The 24,873-nt window shown below is 33.9% G+C and overlaps 3 protein-coding genes across 6 annotated transcripts; 2 read left to right on the plus strand and 1 right to left on the minus strand.

Moving 5' to 3' along the window:
* Positions 1 to 8,619: 8,619 nt before the first annotated feature.
* Positions 8,620 to 9,389, plus strand: LOC130967521 (heavy metal-associated isoprenylated plant protein 26-like). The gene has a single exon (XM_057892414.1). The coding sequence runs from the start codon at positions 8,728 to 8,730 to the stop codon at positions 9,199 to 9,201; it is 474 nt and encodes a 157-aa protein (XP_057748397.1). The 5' UTR covers positions 8,620 to 8,727; the 3' UTR covers positions 9,202 to 9,389.
* A 1,911-nt stretch (positions 9,390 to 11,300) lies between these two features.
* LOC130968028 (WD-40 repeat-containing protein MSI3) lies at positions 11,301 to 13,850 on the plus strand. The gene is made up of 6 exons (XM_057893105.1): positions 11,301 to 11,655; positions 11,774 to 12,097; positions 12,197 to 12,340; positions 12,830 to 12,954; positions 13,094 to 13,189; positions 13,363 to 13,850. The coding sequence occupies exons 1-6, from the start codon at positions 11,350 to 11,352 to the stop codon at positions 13,592 to 13,594; spliced, it is 1,227 nt and encodes a 408-aa protein (XP_057749088.1). The 5' UTR covers positions 11,301 to 11,349; the 3' UTR covers positions 13,595 to 13,850.
* A 57-nt stretch (positions 13,851 to 13,907) lies between these two features.
* On the minus strand, positions 13,908 to 17,129 carry LOC130968029 (basic leucine zipper 23). 4 transcript variants are annotated; one of them, XR_009081495.1, is made up of 5 exons: positions 16,940 to 17,121; positions 15,746 to 16,563; positions 14,731 to 15,101; positions 14,579 to 14,630; positions 13,908 to 14,436 (listed from the first exon to the last, which is right to left on the minus strand). XR_009081495.1 is itself a non-coding variant. In XM_057893107.1 (3 exons), exons 2-3 carry the CDS (start codon positions 16,530 to 16,532, stop codon positions 15,073 to 15,075), a joined length of 816 nt encoding a protein of 271 aa, XP_057749090.1. In that variant the 5' UTR covers positions 16,533 to 16,545; positions 16,940 to 17,129; the 3' UTR covers positions 14,477 to 15,072. The 4 variants fall into 4 exon arrangements, 2 of the variants coding, with proteins under 2 accessions (XP_057749090.1, XP_057749089.1); XR_009081494.1 differs by having other exon boundaries at positions 14,579 to 15,101; XM_057893107.1 differs by lacking the exon at positions 13,908 to 14,436 and having other exon boundaries at positions 14,477 to 15,101; positions 15,746 to 16,545; positions 16,940 to 17,129.
* Positions 17,130 to 24,873: the final 7,744 nt, after the last annotated feature.

A 24,873-nucleotide genomic window follows, 5' to 3' on the forward strand; every position in this document is an offset into this window, starting at 1 on the left:
TCAAGGTAGCCTATAGTCACCATTTCAGCACTCCTGTAAATAAGAAAAACCGAAACAAAAAAGTTAGAAACAAGATATAACACTAATTATAATTTTTTCACTAAGTTTTATCCAAAATGTTTAGAAAAATTTCGGCAGAACCTCTCCTAAAACTTGGATATTTCCACCGTCTACGGTTCCAACAAATACAACCAATTCACAACTTATGTCTCAACCATACCCAACCAAATTTATCAAACCAGATAATAGGACATTTGTCATTTTTCAACCATGACACAAGTAAACTGTGATAAATAGATCCATATACAAATTAAAGTATACTAATATAAAATGAAAATCATCTACAAAAATATATTAAAACCATAAGCAATTTTAGGAGTACCTTTAGGGTCTAGTTTGTTTCATTGTCAAAGCGCGCTATGAGAGAGTTCACAACAGCTTGTTGAGCTTCCAATTGAGCTTTCATTTGAGCTAATTCTTCCTCTTGCCATGTTCATTGCTCTTCAAGTTTTTTTTAGCACATTTATTTTCTTTGTTAGCTCCTCGGTCTTGCATTGCCTCTTGAAGTTGTGCTTGAATCCTTAACTTAGACTTTGGAGCCTTTATGCCATAACTTGCACCACTTTTCTCACCTCTCACAAGTAGAAAAGCTTCATTTGGAGTGAGAGGATTTTCCAAATCATAGGATTCATCGAGCATACAGCTAATATCATCCTACACAATTCAATTTGTGATTTGAAAATAGAGATAAAATTTAACTTCCATGCAACAGAAAAAGGAAAAGGTTAGTAATATTACATCAATTTGTTTAGCTTTTTCATTGACCCATTCTCCATTATTGTTTTGATGAGTAATTTGCCACAATTCTTGAATGTCAGGCTCGACACCGGTTCTAGGATGGCGTTGCAAATTTTTTAGAAATTTAAAATATAAGATGTAGTTAAGTGCAAACGTGACATAACAAAAAAATATAAGACCAAATTAAAACTTTAAGACTATTTACCCGATCACATCTAACAACTTGAAATGTCCTTCGACCAACAATATGTGGTACAACATGATGCTTTCTATTATCTTTGTTTCTTAAACTTTTTTTCTATAGAAGACCAAACTCACAAAAGACAAAAGGAGGTAAGGTATAATTATTTGCATTGACCTAAAATAGCAAAACAACATAAGAACACCTCAATGGTTATCACAATGAAAAATTCAAACCTAAAAAGAAGGACTTCCAAAATATGACACCAAATTCTCCCATGTCTCCAGTAGAACATTGTTTGGTGGATTTTGAAGGCGCTCCTCATCAGTTTGATACAACTCATAGTGCTCACGCAATCTTGAGCACCAACTTCGATAACATATGTTAGCCTTAGCTAAAATCATTTTGCGCATTACTTGCGTATCTGCTATATCAAACTTTTTCTACATATGATTTGTCAAAGTTAGTTAGTAGAAATAAACCCTATATTATACATAATAGCAGAAAATATAAATATGTATTACCAAAACAAGGTCGCATATTTTTTGCTTGACATCATCTCCAACTTGGCTCCATTTCTCTACATCAAAAGGAGCATTTTGTCTTGTAACAATATCCACTTCAGATGCAAACAGATTAGTATGGATGCCATTAGGAGCTAAGTTCTCCAAAGAGATCGGCAATTCCAATTTTCCATTTGTCTTTGTTTTGATAACCGTATTTGTTGCAATCCCACGCGAATGTCCCCTTTTACCAATACGCCTATCAACAAGGGCAGTGGGTGGTGCTGAAGGAGGGTCTGCCGGGGATGGGGCAAGGGCTTAAGGGGCTGCCAGGGCTGGAGCAGGGGCTGCAGGGGCTGGGGCTGGGGCTGCCGGGGCTAGGGCTGGGGCAGGGGCACGGGCTGTCGGGACTGGGGCAGGTGCTCATGGTGTATAAGTAGATGCAGCAGCCCTTGTCAATCTTCGTGTAGCCATTATGTTACGCAATCTACAATAAAGTTAACAGAGATAAAATTAAGAAAATGAAGTAATAAAATATCTACATCATTTAATATACAATTACACAAAGGAAAGCACATCAATAAAAGTTGGACATGATTCAAAATATATTATACTTTTCAAAAAAGTTAAACAAATGGAACAAAGAGTGAATAACTTAGCAATTGCAAATATGATGTGAATTCGTAGTTTAACTAGAAAGTGGCTTAGGTGCTTCGCCAAGTTCCCTGGTATTGTTGAAAGAACTCTTATTTCTTCGCATTGGATGATCATGCGGCAAATAGCGGCGATGACCCATATAGCAATGCATGTGTCCATGTTTCAACCTCTTAGAACTAGATTCTTTATGGCAACACGCACATGCTAGTGCACCTTTAGTGCTCCAATCGGATAACATGGCATAGGCTGGATAATCATTTATTGTCCATAAAACTGCAGCAGATAACTTAAAGTTCTATTTCTGAACCACATCAAATGTTTCAACACCCTCTTCCCACAATTCTTTCAACTCTTCAATTAACGGTTCTAAGTATACATCAATAGAATTGCCAGGGGATTTAAGGTCTGGAATAAGTAGAGATAAGATCCAATTTGAATGTTTTAAAACCATCCAAGGAGGATAGTTATATGGAATGAGAACAACTGGTCAAGTACTATAGGAAATGTTCATATTGCTGAACGGATTGAATCCATCACTAGCAACTCCAAGCCTGATATTTCTAGCATCACGTGCAAACCATTCGTGCTCCTCATCAAATGTCTTCCACACTATCGAATCTACTAGGTGTTTTAGGACTCCATCGTCAAATCGTTTCTCTTTATGCCACCTTATTGCTAGCGCTGTTTCTTCACACATGATGACATGAAGATCCTTTGAAGCATAGGTTTTAACGGAAAGTATCTTAGTATCTTCTGGGGTACCTTCTTCCGAAGGTTATTCTTTTCGTTTCCCTTCCCCTTCACCCATCTAGATTGCTTACACTTTGGACTTTCATCAAGATCAGCATATACTTGCCCCCGAAACAAAATGCAATCATTCACACAAGCATCTATCTTCTCGTAATCTAATCCCAAATCTCGAATCACTTTTCGAGCATCATAAAATGAAGTTGGACAAGAATTTTTCTTTGGAAATATGCTTTTTAGAAAGAGCAACAAAGAATCAACTGAATTGTTGCTCCATCCATAGTGACATTTCATTTGAAACAACTTGACAATGAAAGATAACCTTGATATCCCACTGTCCAGATACAGGCTTTGCTCATAATCCCTCATTAGCATCTGGAATCTCTTTGCCCCCTGATGAGGTTCTTCTTCTATATTGTCATCTACGTTGGTAGCGAAATCTCTCGGTGTCTCCCTTAGTGTTTCTCCTCTAAAGATGTTATACAATAGCTCATAAGTGGCAGAATCATTCTCCCTTTCACAATCAATTTCATTTAGATCAGACACATCTATAGTGGATATATCTTGAAGTATCTCACCATGATGCACCCATGTTTTATAAGAGGTCACTATCCCCCATTGGCGCACATGATGATGAACTTCATTTCTACATTTGAACAAAAAATTGTTGTATTTGGGACAAGGATAACGTATTTGATTTTTCACACCGGGTTGAGAGAAGGCAATATCCAAAAATAATTTATCGAGGCACTTCCTAAACTCAGGAGTACGCCTATCAAAATTAACCCAATATTTCTGATAATTGACCATTGGACTAATTTCTGCAGGAGACGAGAATGGATAGAAGGATGTAAAGAGTGAAAAAAAGAGAGCAACATGACATAACATAGCATCACAGTGACTATCACTTTCAAAATCACCAAAAAAAGTGCAGAAAAATAGAATCAAAATAATAAAACACAGAAACAAAAAATAGAATAAAAATATCAACTCTCCAAATAACCTAAAAATCAGATAATCAACCATGTTACATACCAATACTTTCAAACATAACAACATCAGCATAATCAACTAACAATATTTTCAACCACAATATCAGCAGAATCAAGGTTCAATATTTCAGCTAAGATTATCAACTAACAGCATATTTAACAATACTCAAATAAACTGAAGTTACCTTTAGCAGAAATGTAATCGGACCAGATCAGACCAGCAGGAGAAGAAGGACAGCCGAATCAGACCAGTAGAGGCAAAGGAGAACGCCGGATGAGCAGAGTAGCATAAACTATCCTAAATCAATGCAATGTAAAATACACAAAATTAATAACAAAATTTAATCAATATCTCTATGTTACTAAGGATCACGTAGTTACATACTTTACTCAATTCACAAATACAAAAGTATAAAAAAAAACTGAATCGAAATCACTAAAAAGAAAGCAAAAGCTAATAACACTAATATAGTCAAACAGATATAAAACTAATATTTTCACTCACAACATCAGCAGAATCAAGGTTCAATACTAAATTAAACTGCACTTACCTTCAGCAGAGGAGACGATCGGAGCAGACCGGCAGCAGACCAACGAAGCACGGCTGAACCAGAAGAAATTAAAGACTGCTACACAACACCAGAAGAAGACCCTTTTATTAAATCTTCATCATTTCACTATCAAGCTAGGAGACAAACTTTTTAGTGCTAATAAAAATTTCTTTTGCTTTATTATCTAACTCAATTTTTCCAACTTTAGTATACAAGCCTCAACAAAGGAAAAAGAACAAACAGAACAACATATTAAATCATTTAGTTTTACATACGGATACAGTTAGGAATTAGCATCAATTTTTCTCTTCTGAACCTACAATAAAACAGCAAGAATGAAGTTCACAAAATAAATATATAATAACTACATATTAGAAAAAAACTCACCTCTACACTGTAGAATGTCAGAAGCAGAACCAAACTCAACACTCAGCGACGGGTTGGGGTCGTTCTACCGCCGAAGACACAGGTCACCAGTGAGGAGAGGTGAGCGCACGAGCAGAGCTTCGACACAAGCAGAGCTTTGACACGAATAGAGCACAGCCAGCAGAGGAATCAACCAACAAGACGACGATAGAAACGGAGGTAGCAGATACAGAAGAGGCACAACGCCGAGGCAGAGAAGGCGGAATGCAGCGGAGCCAAGATGGCCAGGACGACACAGACGGAGGTGAGCAGTGGCGCAGACAAAGCAGATTCGAGGAGCGACTGGAGGCGCTTGCGACGGAACAGACACTAAGGAGGACCACGACGCTGCCGGAGACGTTTCCCAGGGGCTACGCCGGTGACTCTTCCTCCGGTAGCAGCTCCATTTTCCCTCGCAGATAGAGTATGTAGACGGCGCGATGAGGGTTGAGAGTGACTGAGTGAGGCTTAGAGTGAGGTGGGGGAAACTTAGGATTTTTTTTACAGTTTTACATTCACTATCAGCCCTTGGTTTTTACAGATCTGCCTTTAGTTTTTTAAATTTTTTTTGGAATATTTTTAATTATTGTTATTTATATTTATAAATTAATAAAAAAAATTTAAATTTCACAAATTACTTTTAACTTACTTTAAAATTCTGATTATTAAAAATTATATACTAATTTTCTAGAGGCATATAAATTAATATTTACATCATTTAAAAATTAATGAATATGTAAAAAATAATATATAAAATATATTTTAAAAGAATTATATGAACAATTTTTTTAATTTTTGAAACAAAATAAAATTATTTTAAAAAGTTATGTAGACAATTTTTTTAATTTTTAAAGTTTTTAACATTTTGAAAAAAAAATTATAAATTATACATATATTTTGTGACACAAAAAAACTTGTTACAAACAATGTTAAATTTTGTGACAAATTAATTTTTTGTTATAAAATAATTTGAGTTTTTTAGACAAAAAGATATATTGTTACAAAACATTTGGAGTTTTTGAAACAAAAAACTATTTTGTTACAAAATACTACGAATTTTTGTAACTACTCTACTTTTTGTTACAAAATATTGTAACAATATACCAGCGCGTTACAAAAACTACCATAATTTGTAACAAAATAAAATAGATTGTTACAAAATATCTGGATGTTTTGTAACAACTTATAATGTTGTTACAAAACATAATTTTTTTTGTAACAATCAACAATTATTATTACAAAAAAATAGTTTTTTGTAACAATTTTAAATTTGTTACAAATGTTCCATTTTCTTGTAGTGAACTCAGTTTTACTAATTGAGTTATTAGAACTAAATATTTATCATTGTTAAGTTCATTCTAATATGCACATCAGACTATATTTTTATGAGACTATATGTATGCTTGAAGAAGTTTTGTATTATTTTAAAATATTTGATTTTACTTGAATATGTATTTTTGAAGCATTGAAATTTTGTTGGTACTCACTTATTTTGGAATTATGAAATATGTTTGAAATGCCTTAAGATTGAGAAAATAGGATTGAATATGATTTGGATGAGAAAGTATTATCTGATTTGATTTTATTCGATACCTTATATATTTGAAAGATCAAAGATTTGTTGTATGTGAAATTATATGTTTTGAATTGGTTTGGGAGGCTAGTATTAGAAAATTGTAGTTAACGGAGGTTATGACGTTAACCTAGATGTATCTTGCTCAGACCTCAACTAGTAGGGGCATTTTTAACCTAACGTGTAGGCCACAAGTTGGATCTGTTATTCCGTACGGACACACTAGAAGAAAAGGCTACCCATAAAGGTGGAGCCGCCCAAGTGTGCACTTTTGATTTGATTTCTGTATGAGAACTCCGCTGTTGATTCACTTATTCATATGGACTATTATTTTCTAACTAAAATTATTTTTATAATAATGTTTATATGGTCTCATGTGAATTATAGATGTACTGTCTAGTCATTGGGTTGCAAAACTCATTCTATTTTTTTTGAAAATATTTTTTAGGAATAAATATTTGATTATGAGAGCCTTTTTATTCAAGAGTAATGATATGCAATCGATACCTATTATTTGTTGAGTTTTTAGATGTCATCTGCTCCATAGGTCATAAGTAGATCCATCTATATTTATTTATTTTGTCTCTTATTAAAAATATGTAATTATTCATTCTAAAAATTGTAAATTTATTCAAAATATTTGTAACATTTTTATTTATTTTATATTCGAATCTGTTAGACTTGCCAGAAGACTATTTCCCTAAGCGCTAGTCGTGGCTCATTTTGGGCCGTGACATATACGTATATTATTATTCTTTTTTTAATAAATTATTTTAATTAAATAAATCAAATTTTGCATTAATATATTAATTTATATAAAATTTTTTACTTATTTAATAGATTATTTTGTTTCAATTTAAAATGTTTTAGTTAAAACTTAAAATATTTGAATTAAATAGTTAAAAATATTAAAAATGGGTAAAATATTAAAAAACATTTTGACAGATTAACCGATAATCTATTTAATTCACAATTTAATCAATCTAGTTCCATTAAAATTTTATTTTTATAGGTTGTTTTTTAAACAAAATTTACTTATTTAAAATTGTTATCAAACTAACAAATTCGATCCATTTTGATGTGTTTAATCCATTTTTATTTTCTAAGAGAATATGATAATACTATATTATATATATATATATATATATATATATATATATATATATATATATTTTAATACCAAAAGAATTATAAAAATAATTAAAATGAAAAAATTGACTTTTAGTCTTTTATATTATAATATAAAATATAAAAAATTATGATACGTGTATATTAAAATTAGTTATTAATATAAAATATATGTTAAAATATAAATATATATTAAAAATAAATTAAATTATATATATATATTTATATATAAATATATTTATTATTGATTTTAATTGTTAATTTTGATATAAAATACTATTTTTAAAAATCTATATATACAAATAATTATTTCTTCTAGTTTAGTGCTATGTAGTTAGTTCAGTATTTGTTTGGTTTCTGTGATAGCTCCATGGTTAACAGAAATAGCTCCATGGTTAACCGAAACAAATGTCACCGCCCTTTCCAAACTGGACATGTGGTGCATAACCACTGTACTCAATACAAAAACCAACCGACAACTGTCAAGCATGGACACTCACACTCAGACGCTCTTGCTATGGGATGCTGCACGGAATTACTCCCTAGATTCTCTCTATGAATTTTTCTATCCGATTGCATTTTTTTAATTTAGATATGGAAGGAAGAAAGATGTAAAACGTAGTTATGGAGTGTATAAATATTTTATATAATTGTGATATTAAGAGTAAAAATCAAATTTTTTAATTTCTGTACTCAAATTCTCCGATTTATATTTAAAAAATTTAAAAAATTTAAAATACATAAATAAAAAAATTTGATTTTATATACTCCAAATATTTTTAATATTTAAATACAAATAAAAAATCTAATTTATACACTCTAAACTTTTTTAATTTTTTAAACACCTAATTTAATTTGTATATTTCTCACAATTTTAAAAAATATAAAAAATTATTATATTTTAATATATCAATCATTTCACTCTTATATTTAAATTTTGTAGCCATAAATATTAGTTCACCTTATGAAAATTAAATATATTTAATTTATAATAAGTCTTGGTAGTCTGAATTTGACCCCAGTACCCCCACTAGGGTCGTGTATAAATAATAGATAAAAATGCTAACATTTAACATACCTACCTTAGTAGTTAGAGTCTCACTCTCACTATATATACTTCCCTTAAACAACCGAACCAACCAAGAAATAAAACACAATCAATCAATCTGCGGATAGAAGAAATAAAAGAAAAATGGGTGCTCTGGATCACATCTCTGATCTATTCGATTGTTCTCACAGTAGTTCCAAACTCAAGAAGAAGCGCAAGCAGTTCCAGACGGTAGAGGTGAAAGTGAAGATGGATTGCGAAGGATGCGAGAGGAAGGTGAAGAAATCGGTAGAAGGAATGAAAGGAGTAACGAACGTAGAAGTGGAGAGGAAAGCGAACAAGGTAACCGTTCAGGGTTACGTGGAACCTTCGAAGGTAGTGGCGAGAATCGGTCACAGAACGGGGAAGAGAGCGGAGCTGTGGCCATATGTGCCGTACGACGTGGTGGCGCATCCATACGCTCAGGGGGTGTATGATAAGAAAGCACCCGCAGGGTACGTGAGGAACACGGAATTTGTTGACCCCAATGTTTCACAGCTGGCACGTGCCAGCTCAGCAGAAGTCAGGTACACCACCGCCTTCAGTGACGAGAATCCTGCCGCATGTGCCGTTATGTAATTACACTCTTATTGTTTGCTTTTTTTGTATTATTGCAGCAAAATAAAAAATTAGAAAAAGAAAAAAAATATTACAGGTTAGGTAGTGTTTGTTGCCTCCTGTGAAAATTAAGATAAGTTTGGTTTGTTTGTAATCATTGGTTCTTATTTTTGAATATTAATGTGATATATTATTTTCTTTTTGTTTTAGTCGTTCTGTTCTTCATATTACATGAGAAAAAATAGATGGTATCATTAATTTAATTTTTTATTAACAAAATATTGGTAGAAAATAGAAATGAAGTCATAGATAATATTGACATAATGACATATATAAATTGATTATGAATTTGTTTACATTTTATTTTTAAGATTACAAATTCGGTATGAAAATAAATTGGAGTATTAAAAAAAGTTATTTTTTAATTTAGATATAGAAAGGAGAATAATGTAGGACGCAGTTACTAAGTATATGAGTATTTTATACAGTTGTGGTGTTAGGAACAAAATTTGGTTCGTCCGATTTGTAAGAAGTATAAAAATCGGACCGTCTAATTTTTTAGTACAAAATCAGATCCTTTAATTTCTATGTTCGGACTTTTTGATTTATGTTTAAAAAATTAAAAAAATTTGAGAGCACAAATTGAATCCTTTAAATTTATGTACTCCAAATTTTTTAAACACAAATAAAAATAAAGATGGCAAAAAAGGTGAAAGGAATTATATACTTTATAATTATATTCTTTTTGAAATTATAGTAGAAATTAAAATTAAAAGATTTAATTTCGGTATTTTTTTTTGAAATATATTTTTATTTTCTTATTTTTATATCTTAAATTAAATAGTATTATATTTAAAATTAATATTTTATGTTTTTTCATAATCTGACAAATATTATTATCGACTGAATATAAAAATAAACAAAATGAGTAATGTGTGTGTGAGTTGTGTTAAACTGAAAATATTAAAAGTTGTGATAATAATGCAAAGTGTAATAAGTAAAAGAGATATTAGGGTTTTTTTCCATGGTTAGAACTTAATAAAAAGAAGAGATCTTACAAACACATGAAGAGATTCAGCATTATCTAAAAGGAGAGAAACATGAAATCATTATTTTATTAGGAACAATTATACTCATCCAGTGTATATGTATACCTATATCCATCTGTAAAATAAAATAGTGCCGTTCTCTTTTTTCTTCCTTTTTTTAACCGACAACGAATCCGTTTCCTTTACGCTCATCTCCTTACAAACATTAGGCGCTAAATCTGGAACATAGCGTATTCCTTAAAATCATATTATTTAAATATACAATATTAACATGATATCTAACAATGATAAAAATATTTGTGCAAAAATAAATCAACCTCAGTTAGAGAAAGTGTTATAAAGTCAATAAAATAACTGTAATGTACTAATATTGACTGAGGAGGTGATTATTGCCGCTACACTTTATCACATACAAATAATTCAAACTCCAAATGTTGGAAAAAAATATTAGAAATGACCATTGTAAAAAAATTTACTAAATCGAAGGTTAAATATTGATTAAATAGTAGTGTATATATATTGAACTCCCTGTTTTAATACAATATAAACGTTCAAAATCCATTTTGTACACTTCATATGTTTCGCCAAGCTGACGCATGATAACAAGTCCCCTATATGGCCCCATGCACACTGTTATGATAAAATGAAAGTGTTTCTATTAAATTAGTTATCATTTCATCACAGAAATGATTGAACACTACATGATCGGTTTCCAATTTTTAAAGCAACTCCCTTTAATTGATTGCAATTACAAAGTTGAATGGATGAATCATGAATGTGACACTTTACTGTCTGAACCTAAAAACAAAGGTTAAGATTAATTAATTATCAATCAATTCAGACAATAATAACAAAAGAAAAAAAATACAGAATCTGAAAATTAAAGGCCGAAAACTCGTATTGGACTTTGGGGTTCTGGCCCAGCCAATTCAGGCCCAAATGTCTCCATGGTTGGGTTAAATTGGTCGGCCAGACTGGTCTAACCGTGAACAGAAAACAATTACGGTTCGGTTCATTTTCCCCCAAATAAAAAAAGAAACCCTATCCTAAACTCTTTCCATTGCACAGTAGAGAGAGTTTTGGAGGGAAAACAGAAAGAGCGGCAAAAGCGAAAGAAAAAATGGCGGAAGAAGAGTACGATGATGATGTCGAAGAAGAGTTCTCCGTTTGGAAGAGGAACACGCCATTGTTGTACGATCTTGTCATTTCGCACCCTCTCCCATGGCCTTCTCTCACTGTTCACTGGCTCCATTCTTCTCCACAACCCCATTCTCATCCTTCCTTCAATCTCCACAAGATCCTTTACGCAACTCACACTTCAAATTCCGAACCGAACTACCTCATCCTCGCCAATGTTGCTCTTCCTGCCAACCCATCACAGCCTGTCGCTGCTGCTGTTGACGCTGAAAACCCGGTTCTGCCCAAGGTTTAACTTTGTTAATGATTAAATAATAGAAAACTAACTAGCTTTGAGTTTTTGGCGCCATGTGTTTGATGAAATGACACAATGAGATTTATTTATTCATTTACTTATTTCTTTGTAGGTGGAGGTTACCCAAAGGATTATGGTTGATGGGGAGGTGAATAGGGCGAGGAGTATGCCCCAGAACCCTAGTGTTGTTGCTTCCAAGACTTGTGGTTCTGAGGTTTATGTGTTTGATGTTGAGAAGCAGCATGGAAAGGAACAAGGTGGTGGTTGTGATCCTGATTTGAGGTTGAGGGGTCATGACAAAGAAGGGTATGGTTTGTCTTGGAGCCCTTTTAAGAAAGGCTATCTTTTGAGTGGCTCCCATGACTCAAAGATTTGCATGTGGGATGTGTTAGCTGCGGATAAAGATAATGTGCTTGATGCGATCCATGTTTATGAGGTAATGATGCTGAGATTCAATGATGCTTGTCTGATAAATGGTAATTGTTCTGTGATGCATGTTGGTTGTTTTGCTAATTTGCGTGCTATTTCTTGTCAGGCACATGATGGCGTGGTTGGGGATGTATCCTGGCATTCAAAGCACGAGAGTTTATTTGGCTCTGTTGGAGATGATTGCAAATTAATCATTTGGGACTTGAGGACAAATAAGGCCCAGCAATCAGTCAAGGCACATGAGAATGAGGTAATGCCTGTGATTATTAATGCTTACACGGTCTTCTTGTTCATCAAGCTTATTAAGTTGATTTTATGCAATTCTTAATAGAAGTGTTCAAAGGATCAGCATATATAGTGAGTATGATCATTCTGTAATGTGTATGTCATGTAGAAGTCCATGTTGCTTGTGCTGATTTGATCTTAGCATCTCTTATAATAACTTGTTTTAAAATCCAAAATTCCCCTAAAAGAGGAAAATATAAGGAGGAGTTCTAGTTTCATTAAGAGAACTGCCTCCATTGGGATCTTCTGTATTATGAAGTTGCGTTGAACTATTATATATCCTTTAGTCTTTGCACATTCATTCCTTGAATTTAGGAAATAGGAACTCTCGTGTTGGGACAGTGAGATTACACTGTTGCTTCTGATACAATTGGCTACCCTTGATATCGATTTCTCTTCCTCATTCAGTTCTTCCATCTGTTTTTATATATTTTTCGATTTTGGGTGAAATCAGGTGAACTTTATTTCTTTCAATCCATATAATGAATGGATTGTAGCTACAGCATCGTCAGACACCACCATTGCCCTCTTTGATACAAGGAAACTGGCGGAGCCGCTGCATGTTTTAAGTAGCCACACGTATGTCGTTTTATGTATCACGTTATGTGTTTCTCTTTTGTTGCTACTATGCTCATGTTGCAATCACAGTAGCAAGCTACAAGTCATATTGTATAACTATATTTGCTCACTGTTTTTGTTTGTTTCTAAATGTATGTAGCGATGAGGTGTACCAGGTGGAGTGGGATCCTAATCATGAGACCGTGTTGGCATCTTCAGGTGCTGACAGAAGGCTGAACGTTTGGGACCTTAGCAGGTAAAAGGAAAAAAGAGTCCTCATAATGGTGCTGTTTCACTTTCATTTTTGACATTGGTTGTGTTGATCTCCTTTTGTTATGTGTTTATTGGTTACACCTTTGCAAAGAGTTATACATTACTAGAAACAGTGGCTTATGATTTTGCATGCTTTGTGTGGTGATGATGACTCAGAGTCGGGGATGAGCAGAATGAAGGGGACGGTGATGGTGGCCCTCCTGAGCTACTCTTCTCTCATGGTGGTCACAAGGGGAAGATATCGGACTTTTCGTGGAACAAGAATCAGCCATGGGTTATCTCAAGTGTGGCTGAGGACAATTCTTTCCATGTGTGGCAAATGGCTGAGAATATATACAATGAAGATGGTGATGACGAAGATATCTGGACAGCTGATGATCAAAACTAACCAAATCATACCCAAGGCTGAAAGACTATTTACATTACTTTCTGTTTCTCTTCTATTAAAATTTGGAACTCAGAATATGGTGTTGATGGAGCATGATTTATCATTTTCTATTCAGAAAAAGACTTTCTTTGCGTGAAGAAATTTTAAAGTTTAAAGTTCCTACCGTAGTTAAAATCAGTTTAAAATGTTAATCTATTAAACTGGATTCCATTAATAGTACGTCATAATTTAGAGTCAGTTAATTAGTTCTTGTAAATCTACAATCCATTCAATCTACCAATATTAGCACAATGGCAAAGTATGACGAGCGAAATAACACTAGAATTAAGAGGTACAACTTTGTTAAGGTATAACACGAGAGGTTTTTTATTAACAAAGACAAGCAAATATCTATCTTCACATGTCTCAATAAATTTTACCCAATATAATGACAGTTGTAAGCATAGTTTTTCAAATAAATTTAAATGGTGTTAGGTTCGTATTCCAACAAAAATCTCAATTTAGATGTTAGGAACCTTGGGTGGAGGCATGCACGTTTAATATAATTATCTGTGATTGATTATTTTCTTGGTGGTTGTTTCTTAGCATTGCTGTGTTCCCATGTGGCAAGTGATTAGTTGATGAGAATGATGGATGATGATCCCTGTGATAAAACTTCTCATTAAGTCAACCCCACCTATGTACATATGTCTCACTAGTGTTGATAGGGTTCAATTAGCAAAGCTAAACACCCACTTGTTTTTATCAAACACAAAGCAAATCACATGTCCGGCTTGATTCGGGGAAGAGGAGAGCCCATATATGATATCTTCTCACATTGTCAACATTTGTCCAGCAAAATGCTTAAGACAGAAATAAACCACTGATTCAGAAAAATCAAGATGAAGAAAAAATGCCACTAAGGCACTAACCCATTTTTTATTGTCTCACAAATTAGTGTTCTTCAAAAGATTACAGTATTATACAATGATAATAGTGCCTCACCTGTACACATCCAGAGTACTAGAAGATGAAACACACCCCATCTCCCCAAGTTCTGTAATCCAGCAATATCAAACTTATTGTACTTAGAAATCATGAATTTTTGCTTAAATATTGGATTGTTAAACAGGGAAAACAACCACACAAATACTTACATGATTCAAGAATGAACCAGTAGAGAAACATTTATGATAGCAGTTTAACTAGTTCAAAGATAATCAAAAGATCGCAAATTGAATTGCATAAAGAAGTATTACTGTGGCTTGGCCATAAGCTATACCAGCTACAGATCAACTGCTAATTCTGCTAACAGAGCATTGAGCTAGGACTCATCTTCCAATACTAGAACAGCCATCCCAACCCATTACACAAGCAGAGGGCCAAACAGAGAAAATTACTTTAAAAGATGACCTTCTGGATGGCTGATGTTGCGATTGGTAATGAGTTATTGGAAGTAGATATTAACATGGCTACAACAAAAAGTACCATTTTATTCTTCAGCCAGCTGTCATTGCACGAGAACCCCCTATAAATAAACAAACTTTAGTCATTTAAAGGATGGATGCAAGCATATGTATGTTCCAGTCATATAACCATTCCAGCTGTATACATCCGTGGCACGCACGAGTGTGTGTGTGTGTGTGATAAATTACTTGTAGCTTCACTAAGATGTCCACTACAATCGTATAACTTAAATGTTAGGATTTTCAATAATTCCATTAAACGTGACTTTCTCAAAGAAGTTAAAGAGCATTGATAATTCCATAATTCAGCACAACTAACGAGAACTAAAAATTTAGATGTGTGTGACTATCTTATTTCCAAAATTCTTCCTATTTATGACCAAAACAGAAAACATGAAGCAGGTCAAAGTAGAGAATAAGCTGGCCTTCAATTCCAATGGTCTCTTTTCCAGTCTTAAATTGCAATTTTACAAGGCAAAACCTAGACAGTTAGACATAATTAACAGTGGATCGCAAAGATAAATTTCAAAGATGACAGGCATGCCATATCATGCACCCGTAACTAAAATGGGGATCAAGTATAAACATGAATTAAGTGATATATCAAATATTTCATCCTATAATTAGAGCAACTATAATAAGCTACTACCTCTTCTTTTGTTTGATGCAGAAGAATAGAATTATAGCAACTATAATACGCTACTACCTTTTCTTTTGTTTGATGCAGAAGAATTCACATTAGACACTGTTTGTCCAACTCCACAAGAAGGTAGATCCTTAAGGGCCAGATTCTGGCTTGCTAGGCACTGAAGATTCTCAAATTCACAACCATTAAATCCTTCAGTAGTTAGTGATGCACCTTCGGCAATCTTTCCATCTGCTCCCGGGTGAAGGCAATAGACCCGATCATCACACTGCAAGTTACAAGGGTTCATCACATAAGAGCCAGGTAAGTTCTGTGCTGGCGGGTTCACAGCAGGAGCCGCTGGCTTCTGATATGGGAATGTTCCAATTTCTCCTTCAATCCTGCCCCTAATGTCAACTAGCAAGCACTTCAACCTCGATATTTCTGCCTCCAAAGCAGCCTGGCTTTGCAACTTCCTCATCAAGTGCTGGTTCAAAGCTCTCAATTTGACAACCTCATCCTCCAAAGAAGCAGCCCGAGCCTTCTTCTTCTCGCGGTACTTGCGTACGGCTTCCCGATTACCCAATGGGCGCTTCTTTGACTTCTTTTCAGCAGACTCAGCAGTGTCGTCAGTTCCAACTTGCTCCTCAGACGGCGCAGGCACAATCTTGGTATGAACATGGTAGCAGGTATGAGTATGGGAATGATCAGGACCAGGGGGGTTACAGGTGTGGGTATGCGTGCAAGCATGGCTGTCCTTGAGGAGTTCCTCAAAGAAGCTATCCATTGATCCACTGCTTGGAAGTTCAGCCATGTTTGGACTTGAGAACACTTCCTGGTTCGAGAAATCAATTTCCCCGTCGTCCATCAGAAGGGAACCCCTAAAGATGGCACAAAACCTAATAATATTTAATCACAAATAACAGAGAAGAATCACATACAAATCGTCAACAACAAAAAAGAGCACTTTTTTGCTAAGTTGAATTCTAAATGGGGACAAAAGGTTAATCAAATTACTGAATTGGCACTGAAAGCAGCCAAAGGAACAAATTTAAAGTGGAAATTTTAGAATACAGAGCGATGAATAGTGCGGTTAGTGCAGTTATTAGAATATGCTTGCAACAATGAAAAGCCGAGGAAATTAAACGTGATACTCATTTGATAAGAAGAGAGTAAAAAAAAAAAAAGAAGCAGCATAATTGAATAGAATTTGGGGATGAAACGGAAACCCTAATTAGATGCCATCATTTTGGGAAAAAGCAGTAATGGACGTACCAGGTTTCGAGATTCTGCGATTTCTTTTGGTGGTTCTCTTTCTTCTATTTCCCTTTCGTTCCCACACACACTCTTTCTATCTCTCTCTGTCTATTTTCTGAGAGAGACACAGAATTCAATTTTGCAAATCCCTAAATCGCTTCCAATTTATACGTATTCTCATCCCAGGCGAGACACGAGCCAAATACTTCTATTATTGTTATTTCTAAATTTTTAATATATTTTTTCTTTTAAAATATTTGATGACCGCGGTAGTGTATTATGCCACTGATGATTACAAAAAAAAATATAATAAATTCAAAGTTGATACTTGAGAGTTATTAGATGATTTGACTGATTTGACTAAATTTCATTTAACAATTCTCAGATATCAACTTCACGTATCATTTAATGATTCTCAAATATCAACTTCACATCTAATGACTCTCAAGTATCAGCTTCACGTGAAGTCGACTTCACCTAAATTTAAAAAAAAATAGTTATTACATATTACATATTTGTATTTATATTTAATATTTAATTTATTTTAGTAAAATAATTAATTATTAGTAGTTAATTAATTTATATTTAGATTATAAATATATATTTAATTTAATTATGTTATTTATAAAATTTTATTATAAATATGTATTTATTTTAATTATGTTATTCATTAAATATAATTTAATGTAAATATAAATATAAATATAAAATAATATTTCTATGCAAGTAATTTATTAATTGCGGGTTTCTTATATTCATATAAACATGAGGTAAGCAACTTTTGTCAACTATGTTCGGGTTCAGATTGTGGTTCCACAACCACCTTTGAATGAATCACTAAGAATTTTAGTAGTATTTCGTATTTCAGATTGGTTTTTCAAAGGCTTACTAACTCATTATTATTATACGTTAATTTTAATTTAGTTATTAAAGTTTTAATTTTTTTTATTTTATCCTCAAATTTTATAAATGTAATTTATAATAGTTTTTGAGATAATTTTTAGTAATTAAATATTAATAAAATAGTGATGTAGACAATTGATTATAACATTAAACTTTTTAAAACAATGCCATTTTATTTTTGACGTTTAAGTAGTCTAAAATGACATTGTATCACTTGTTTTGATGTTTATTAAAATGTTTTTTTTTTTTAAACAAGTGATATAACATTACTTTTGGGTTATTTAAATTCCAATGTCAAAATGACGTAATTTTTCACGAGTTCAACATAATATCTGTGTGATTACATTAGCACTCTATTAATATTTGTTTGCTACAAATTATTTGAAAGACTAATGTAAATTATGTTTATAAAATTCAAGATTAAATAAAGATAATTAAAATTTTAAAAATCAAATTAAAATTAAAGTTTGTATATAAATTTAAAGGTTAAATTAAATATTATTTTTTAACTCATGTTGCATTTAAACTACTTTTCTACTTAAAAAAGTGTGGTCTGAATAAGGTTTTATTGAATGTATTATGTTTGGATCTATATATTAGAGTAAAGTACTATTTTTGTTCCTAATGTTTGGGTTAAGTCTCAAAGTTGTCCCTAACGTCTCAATCGTTTTATTTAAGTCCCTAACGTTTCAAAATTGACTCAATGTTGTCATGCCGTTAAGAATCTGTTAACAGAATTGACGGCGGGACAAAATTGAGACAATTTTGAAACGTTATGGACTTAAATAGGACGAAAACGTTAGGGACAAAAACGATACATAAAAATAAATTTTAATTTCATTTTATCTTTTAATAATATTAATTTTTTACTGTACATAGTATTCAATTATTTTTTAATTACATATAAATAAATTATACTTAATCACATTACTTTCATTTTAAATAAAGTTATTTTTTTATAATTTTAAAGAATTTTGATACATTAGAGACAAAAAATATAATTCATATTTTATTATATATATATATATATATATATATATTCTGCAAGTTTATATACTAATCATTCTACAAATATTTCATGATAAGTAAAAATCTTTAAGAGTAAAATTAAAAAAAATAATTTATTTAAAATAAAAGTAATATGATTAAGTGTTATTTACTTAGATGTGATTAAAAAATAATTGAATACTATGTATAGTAAAAAATTGATATTATTGAAGGATAAAATTAAAATTCATTTATATGTATCATTTTTGTCCCCAACGTTTTCATCCTATTTAAGTTCCTAACGTTTTAAAATCGTCTCAATTTTGTCCCACCTTCGATTCTGTTAACGGATACCTAACGGTAGGATAACATTGAGTCAGTTTTAAAAAGTTAGGAACTTAAATAGGACGATTAAAACGTTAGAGACAACTTTAAAACTTACCCCAAACGTTAAGGACAACAACAATACTTTAGTCTATATATTAAAAGACAATAAACCTACACGGCCATTCATTTTACTAACCAAGTCATATAGGTATATTTTTTTACATATTAGTATACCATTGGTGTAATACTCAATCATTATATTTTAAAATTTACAATACAAGGGGGCGTATTGTCAATACAAGGGGGACGGATGGTACTGTTCCCATAATTTTAAAAAACACCATAAAATCCAATGATTGAGTATTACACCAAATTTTTTTCAATATACAAAAAAATTAAACATATAAGCTCACTTCTTTTTTCAACATAGTTATTATCGTCAACTTTTTTTTTTAATTTTCTTACTTCTTTTTTTAGGCGTTTGTTTTAACATTATCATCATTTTTTTTTCTTCTCTTCATTCTCATTTATTATTATTATCGTCTTTTTCTTCTGCTATATATATTTAACAAAATATGAAGCACAGAAACATTGGTGCACAGTACAATTTTTTTTGAAAAACTACATATTTAAAATATTGACACACAACTAATAAAATACACATATACACAACACACAAATATTAATACATAATACAGAAATTTTAGTATATAGTACAGAAATTTTTGTAGTCCACATACCTAAAACATTGAACTCAAAAAATAAATACATTTGTATAATTTTTTTTTATATTATGTGCAAAAAGTCTAAGTTATGCGAGTTGAATCCCATTTTGGCCCCTGAAATTTTCGAGGGGCCTAAATTTGGACCCCAAAATTTATAGTTACCCAATTAAAACCCTCAAATATTGAATCGTGACTCACGTTTGCCCTTGTCGATAGTTCTGTTAACGGAACGCTGATGTGGCACGTTAAGTCGCCAGCGTGTGTGTCCATGTGTCATACAGCTTGCCAGGGTGGATTCTTGATGAGTGAATGATGTGGCTAAGTTTGAATCAACTCAATTTAACCCCTCCATAGATGATAAAACCCTAATTTGCAGCCCTCCTTTCCGAATACGGTGAAGACTGTGCTGGAGAAATGATGAATTCAGGAAGCCAACCTGCAGTGAGTTCTGCACGATCACGTTCTAATGGGGCTTCCCTGAGGAACCGTAATGGTGGGAGGTTGGGGAAGATTCCTGACTGGTGTGGTTGTGGAACGCGTCCAGTGCTTCGCTGGTCTGGAACAAATGCTAATCCTGATAGACCCTTTTATGGGTGTCCAAATTATAATGTAAGTTCTCAATGTCGTCTTCTTCTTCCTCAATGTGTTGCTACTGCTATTTGTGGTTGATGAGTAATCTTAAGATTTTTTCTTTTTGCTGGTTGTTGCAAAATTGGCAGAGTTCTGGGAGAATGTGGTGTGGTTTCTTTATGTGGGCAGACGGTGAAGAAGAACAGAGTTTAGTGGGCAAAACACAAGATACAAGCAGTGATGATAGTTGGAAGATGAATTTAGCATGGAAAATTACTTCAATGGAAGTTGAAATTAGGTGTTTGAAAATATGGATTAGTATTTTAAGTTTGGTTATTTGTTTAGTTGTGTTTCTGATTGTTATGTATGGTGTAAGTATGATTAAATTTTGATTAAAAGTGTGGACCTGAAGGTGTGTACTCTGAGGGTGAATGAAAGTATTGTATTCAGATTTTCATAAAAAAGAAGCATGGTTTTAGCTCCTCTGGTACATATGTCATATTGCAATAGTAAGAAAGGAAAGCTAAATATTAAACATATTGGTACCATTCATAAACCTAAAATAAGGTGTCTACATTTAGTGAATATCCAAAAGCATTCCTTGCCAACAACTAAACAAATATCCAGAAAGTCATTAACAAAATACATCCAGAAATTCTTTAACAAAATAGCCAAGTATTTGGACACACACACATAACCATGTTCCAGTGACACAAAATAAACATAATTAAGAAAACAACTACCCCAACTATAATAGTCTATTACAACTAAACATCATTCATTTCTTCCTAGGAGGTTTGAATGCTGGCTTCACTCCTGGTGTTGGGACAAATTTCATGAATTCAGCCATCCTTGAAGATGTTCCAGCACTTGCTCCTTGCAATGGGTCAACACTTGATGATCCTGGGGCTGGAGATGCTTTCCTCTTAGGCTGTAATTTGTCGGGCCTCGTTGTAGGAGTCACCTATGATTGCATGAGTATAATACAAATCCCCGTCAGTCAAAGTAAAAATTAAATTTAAACATATATTTTTTAAATAACCATTAAAAACACAAATAATAGAACATATTGGAATCCTACTTGTTCCTGATCTCCATTATCTGGTTGTGAGAAAGGGGTCTGTGAAAGCACAATCTCCGAAGGAGCATTTGTTGGGGCAGCAGAAGTAGCAACATTAGTTGCTGCAGAAGTGGCAACACCAGTTGTTGAAGAAGTGGCAACACCAGCTGCTGCAGAAGTGGCAACATTAGTTGCTGCATTAGCACCCTTTTGTTTCTCCTTAGCTATTACAGCTGCTGCAGCAGCAGCAAGGGCAGATGCAATGTCATCAGCTTTTCTGTGGGAGCAACTTCTCTTCGTGTGACCTTTTGTCCCACAGTAAGCACAAGAAAACTCCTTGTACTTTCTAGGTAACTTTGTTGCATCTGTCTTACTCTTCTTACTTCCTGAAGGGTCTTCATCTGCATCCTTTCGTCGTTTCTGCTTCAAAGGACCTGGCTTCCTCCGAATCTTGGGAGCCTGGGGCCTACTATACTGAGACTTCTCCCACATTGCTTGTCCAGGGATGGGATTCAAGGAATGCTTATATGTTTCGTTATATGAGTCCATTGTCAACCACTTGTGACAATAGTCTTCAGGATTCCCATTGAGTCTAGCTATTGCAACACATGCGTGGACACATGGCATGCCTGAAATCCAGATTATATTCAATCAAAGAGGAAGGAGGTTCAGTCACAAACAGTTTATATTCATTCACGTCACAAACAGTTTATATTTCAGCCAATGTTACAATTCCTACAAAAGTTGCTAATGAGACCTCATATGTACTTCTAAGACATTTTATAACTACTACCAAGTAAGAAAAAAAAAAGAATCTTATACCTGTGATCTGCCAGAATCTGCATGTGCATATATGCTTTTCTAAGTCAACAGCCATGTTTGTTGGAAATCCATGAATCTCAAATCTATGATAGCCATCATCACCACACCACACCGGACGCCATTTTTGTGACTCCTTCCTTATCTTCTCTAGTCTGCTCCTCTGAATAGGAGGTAACCTGCCAATGTGGTGTTGCAGCTTCACTTTGTTTTTTGCAATTGTTCTCATCACGAACATGCGTACTTCCTCTAGTAGAGTGAGTATAGGCTTTTTCCTATACTCCTTTATCCTTGCATTGAAGACCTCGCACGCGTTATTACAAATGTTATCCAGCTTCGGATGATGACTAAAGTATGCCTTCGTCCAACTTTCCTTTGGCCATTTGTTCAAGTAGGCCCAGGCTTCCTCATTCTTTCTCTTTACTTTCTCCATTTTCTGTTCAAATCCATGCCTAGTTGTCTCTCTTGCACATTTCCATAACATGGTTCTTAACTCTTGCGTGTTCCACTGCTTGTTAAAGTTCTTCCATAGGTGCCACACACAAAACCTATGGTGCACTCCAGGCATCAATTCACGGACTGCTGGAATTAACCCCTGCCAGCATATGAAACAATCTGTTAGCAATTGCTGTTATCGAGCCCCAATTAAGCCCCCCAAATAAACAGTTATGACTCTATCTAAACCCTTAAATTTAAATTATGTCCCAACAGAGTCCTCGATAGTTGCAGTCAAATTTTTTTAATGCTTAAATATTACCTTTTGCATGTCAGAAATGAAGCACCATTTGTTAGAGGCTACATCACCCAGATCATCTAACAGAAGCTCCAGAAACCATCGCCAGTTTTCCTTGTTCTCAACCTCTACAATGGCCCAAGCGATGACATATATATGGTTGTTGGCGTCTTGTCCAACTGCGGCTAGTATTTGTCCTCCAAAGTGTGTCTTCAAAAAGGCTCCATCTAGCCCAATTAGAGACCGACACCCAGCCTTGAATCCTTTCTTGCATCCATCGAGGCATATGTACATTTTTTCGAAAATTGGTTCTCCTTCAGGCTGCGGCTTCACTCCTATTTTAATAGTTGATCCAGGGTTACTTTTCAATAGTGTCTCTGCATAGTCTCTGAGAAGTGTGTATTGTGCTGCCGCATCTCCATATACTAGGTGTGGATGTGGGCTGGGCTGGAGGTGTGCTTGTGGGCTGGGCTGCGGGCTTTGACTTGGGCTGGGCTGCAGGTTCAAAGGTGGGTTGGGCTGGATAATTTGAGGTGGGTTTGGTTTGAGGTTTTGAGTGGGGCTGACTTGGAGGAGCAGAGTTCAATTGGCCTGGGGGTACAGAGTTTGCTTCAGAGAATGTGATTGTATTTTGTTCAAGGGCTGTATTTGGAATACATGAGGATGGATTTGAGGTGGTGTCAGATACCATGATTTTTGTATTGGGGGTCATAGGGACCAGCTGTGGAACCTCATCACCTTCATGTTCAGAATTTCCATGCTCAATGTATACATGCACTACACCTTCATTATTCTTTGCGTGAAAGCACATCTCTAAGAGCTCCTTGTCATGTGATAGTGCTTTCAATCCAGTCTTCAAGGGCCTTCCAGGAGCTAGCCACCAACACTCCTTCAAGTTGTCATATCCTAGAACCTTGTAATAATTTCTTATTGAGAACACGTCCAATGTATCTTCCTCTAGTCCAAATAACTGTTCAATTTGGTCTCCAATATACACAACTTCTCCATCTTCTTTTGTCTCAAAACTTCCTCCATGGTGGATGACAATTGTTATATCATCATCCATCTACATTGCAAAATAACAAAAATCTCAACAATAATTTTAAAAAACAAAGCATACTGACTTAACTGACAGTAAAATCCAAACAGGACAATAGGTCATCCTTCATTTTAAAACAACAAATTTTTTAAATACAAGCAATAACACACACATGATAACATTTTTTCACAGACAGCAAAAAATAAAATCAACATTCTCTTCTTCATCAAGGAAAAAAAAACCCTAGCATCATTCACATGCAACAATTTTCAATGCCCTAAATATAACCAGCACCTTGCTTCGACAATAACAATGCAATACAAAAACCCAACAAAAGCCAAAAACAGAGTATTAAGAAATTTGTGAAAAAAAAAAATAAAACTCCACTTCCTAACCTGATCTTCTTCGTTTCTTTCTGCGCCCATGTTAGTTTCTCAGCAACCTCACCTAGCAGTCCAATGCACCAACAATGTTACTCTGATTCTCCTTCTTCACAGTCAAGCAATGGAGAAGAACAACAACGTGGAGAAGAAGAATAGAAGACAAAGAGAAGGAAGAAGAAGGGTCAATCTACGTCTGTGTCTTCATCTACACGTTGGCCCAACTTTTTTAACCCAATAAAGCCCTTAAACGACGTCACATTGAGTTAAAACTGGGAGGGAACATAAAACGGCGTCGTTTTATGCTTTCCTACGTGTCAATTTAACGTGCCACATCAGCGTTTCGTTAACGGAGATAGCGACGAGGGCAAACGTGGGTCACGATTCAATATTTCAGGGTTTCAATTGG

This window comes from Arachis stenosperma, chromosome 3 (assembly GCF_014773155.1).
Source record: "Arachis stenosperma cultivar V10309 chromosome 3, arast.V10309.gnm1.PFL2, whole genome shotgun sequence".
In the NCBI taxonomy this organism is placed as follows: domain Eukaryota; kingdom Viridiplantae; phylum Streptophyta; class Magnoliopsida; order Fabales; family Fabaceae; genus Arachis; species Arachis stenosperma.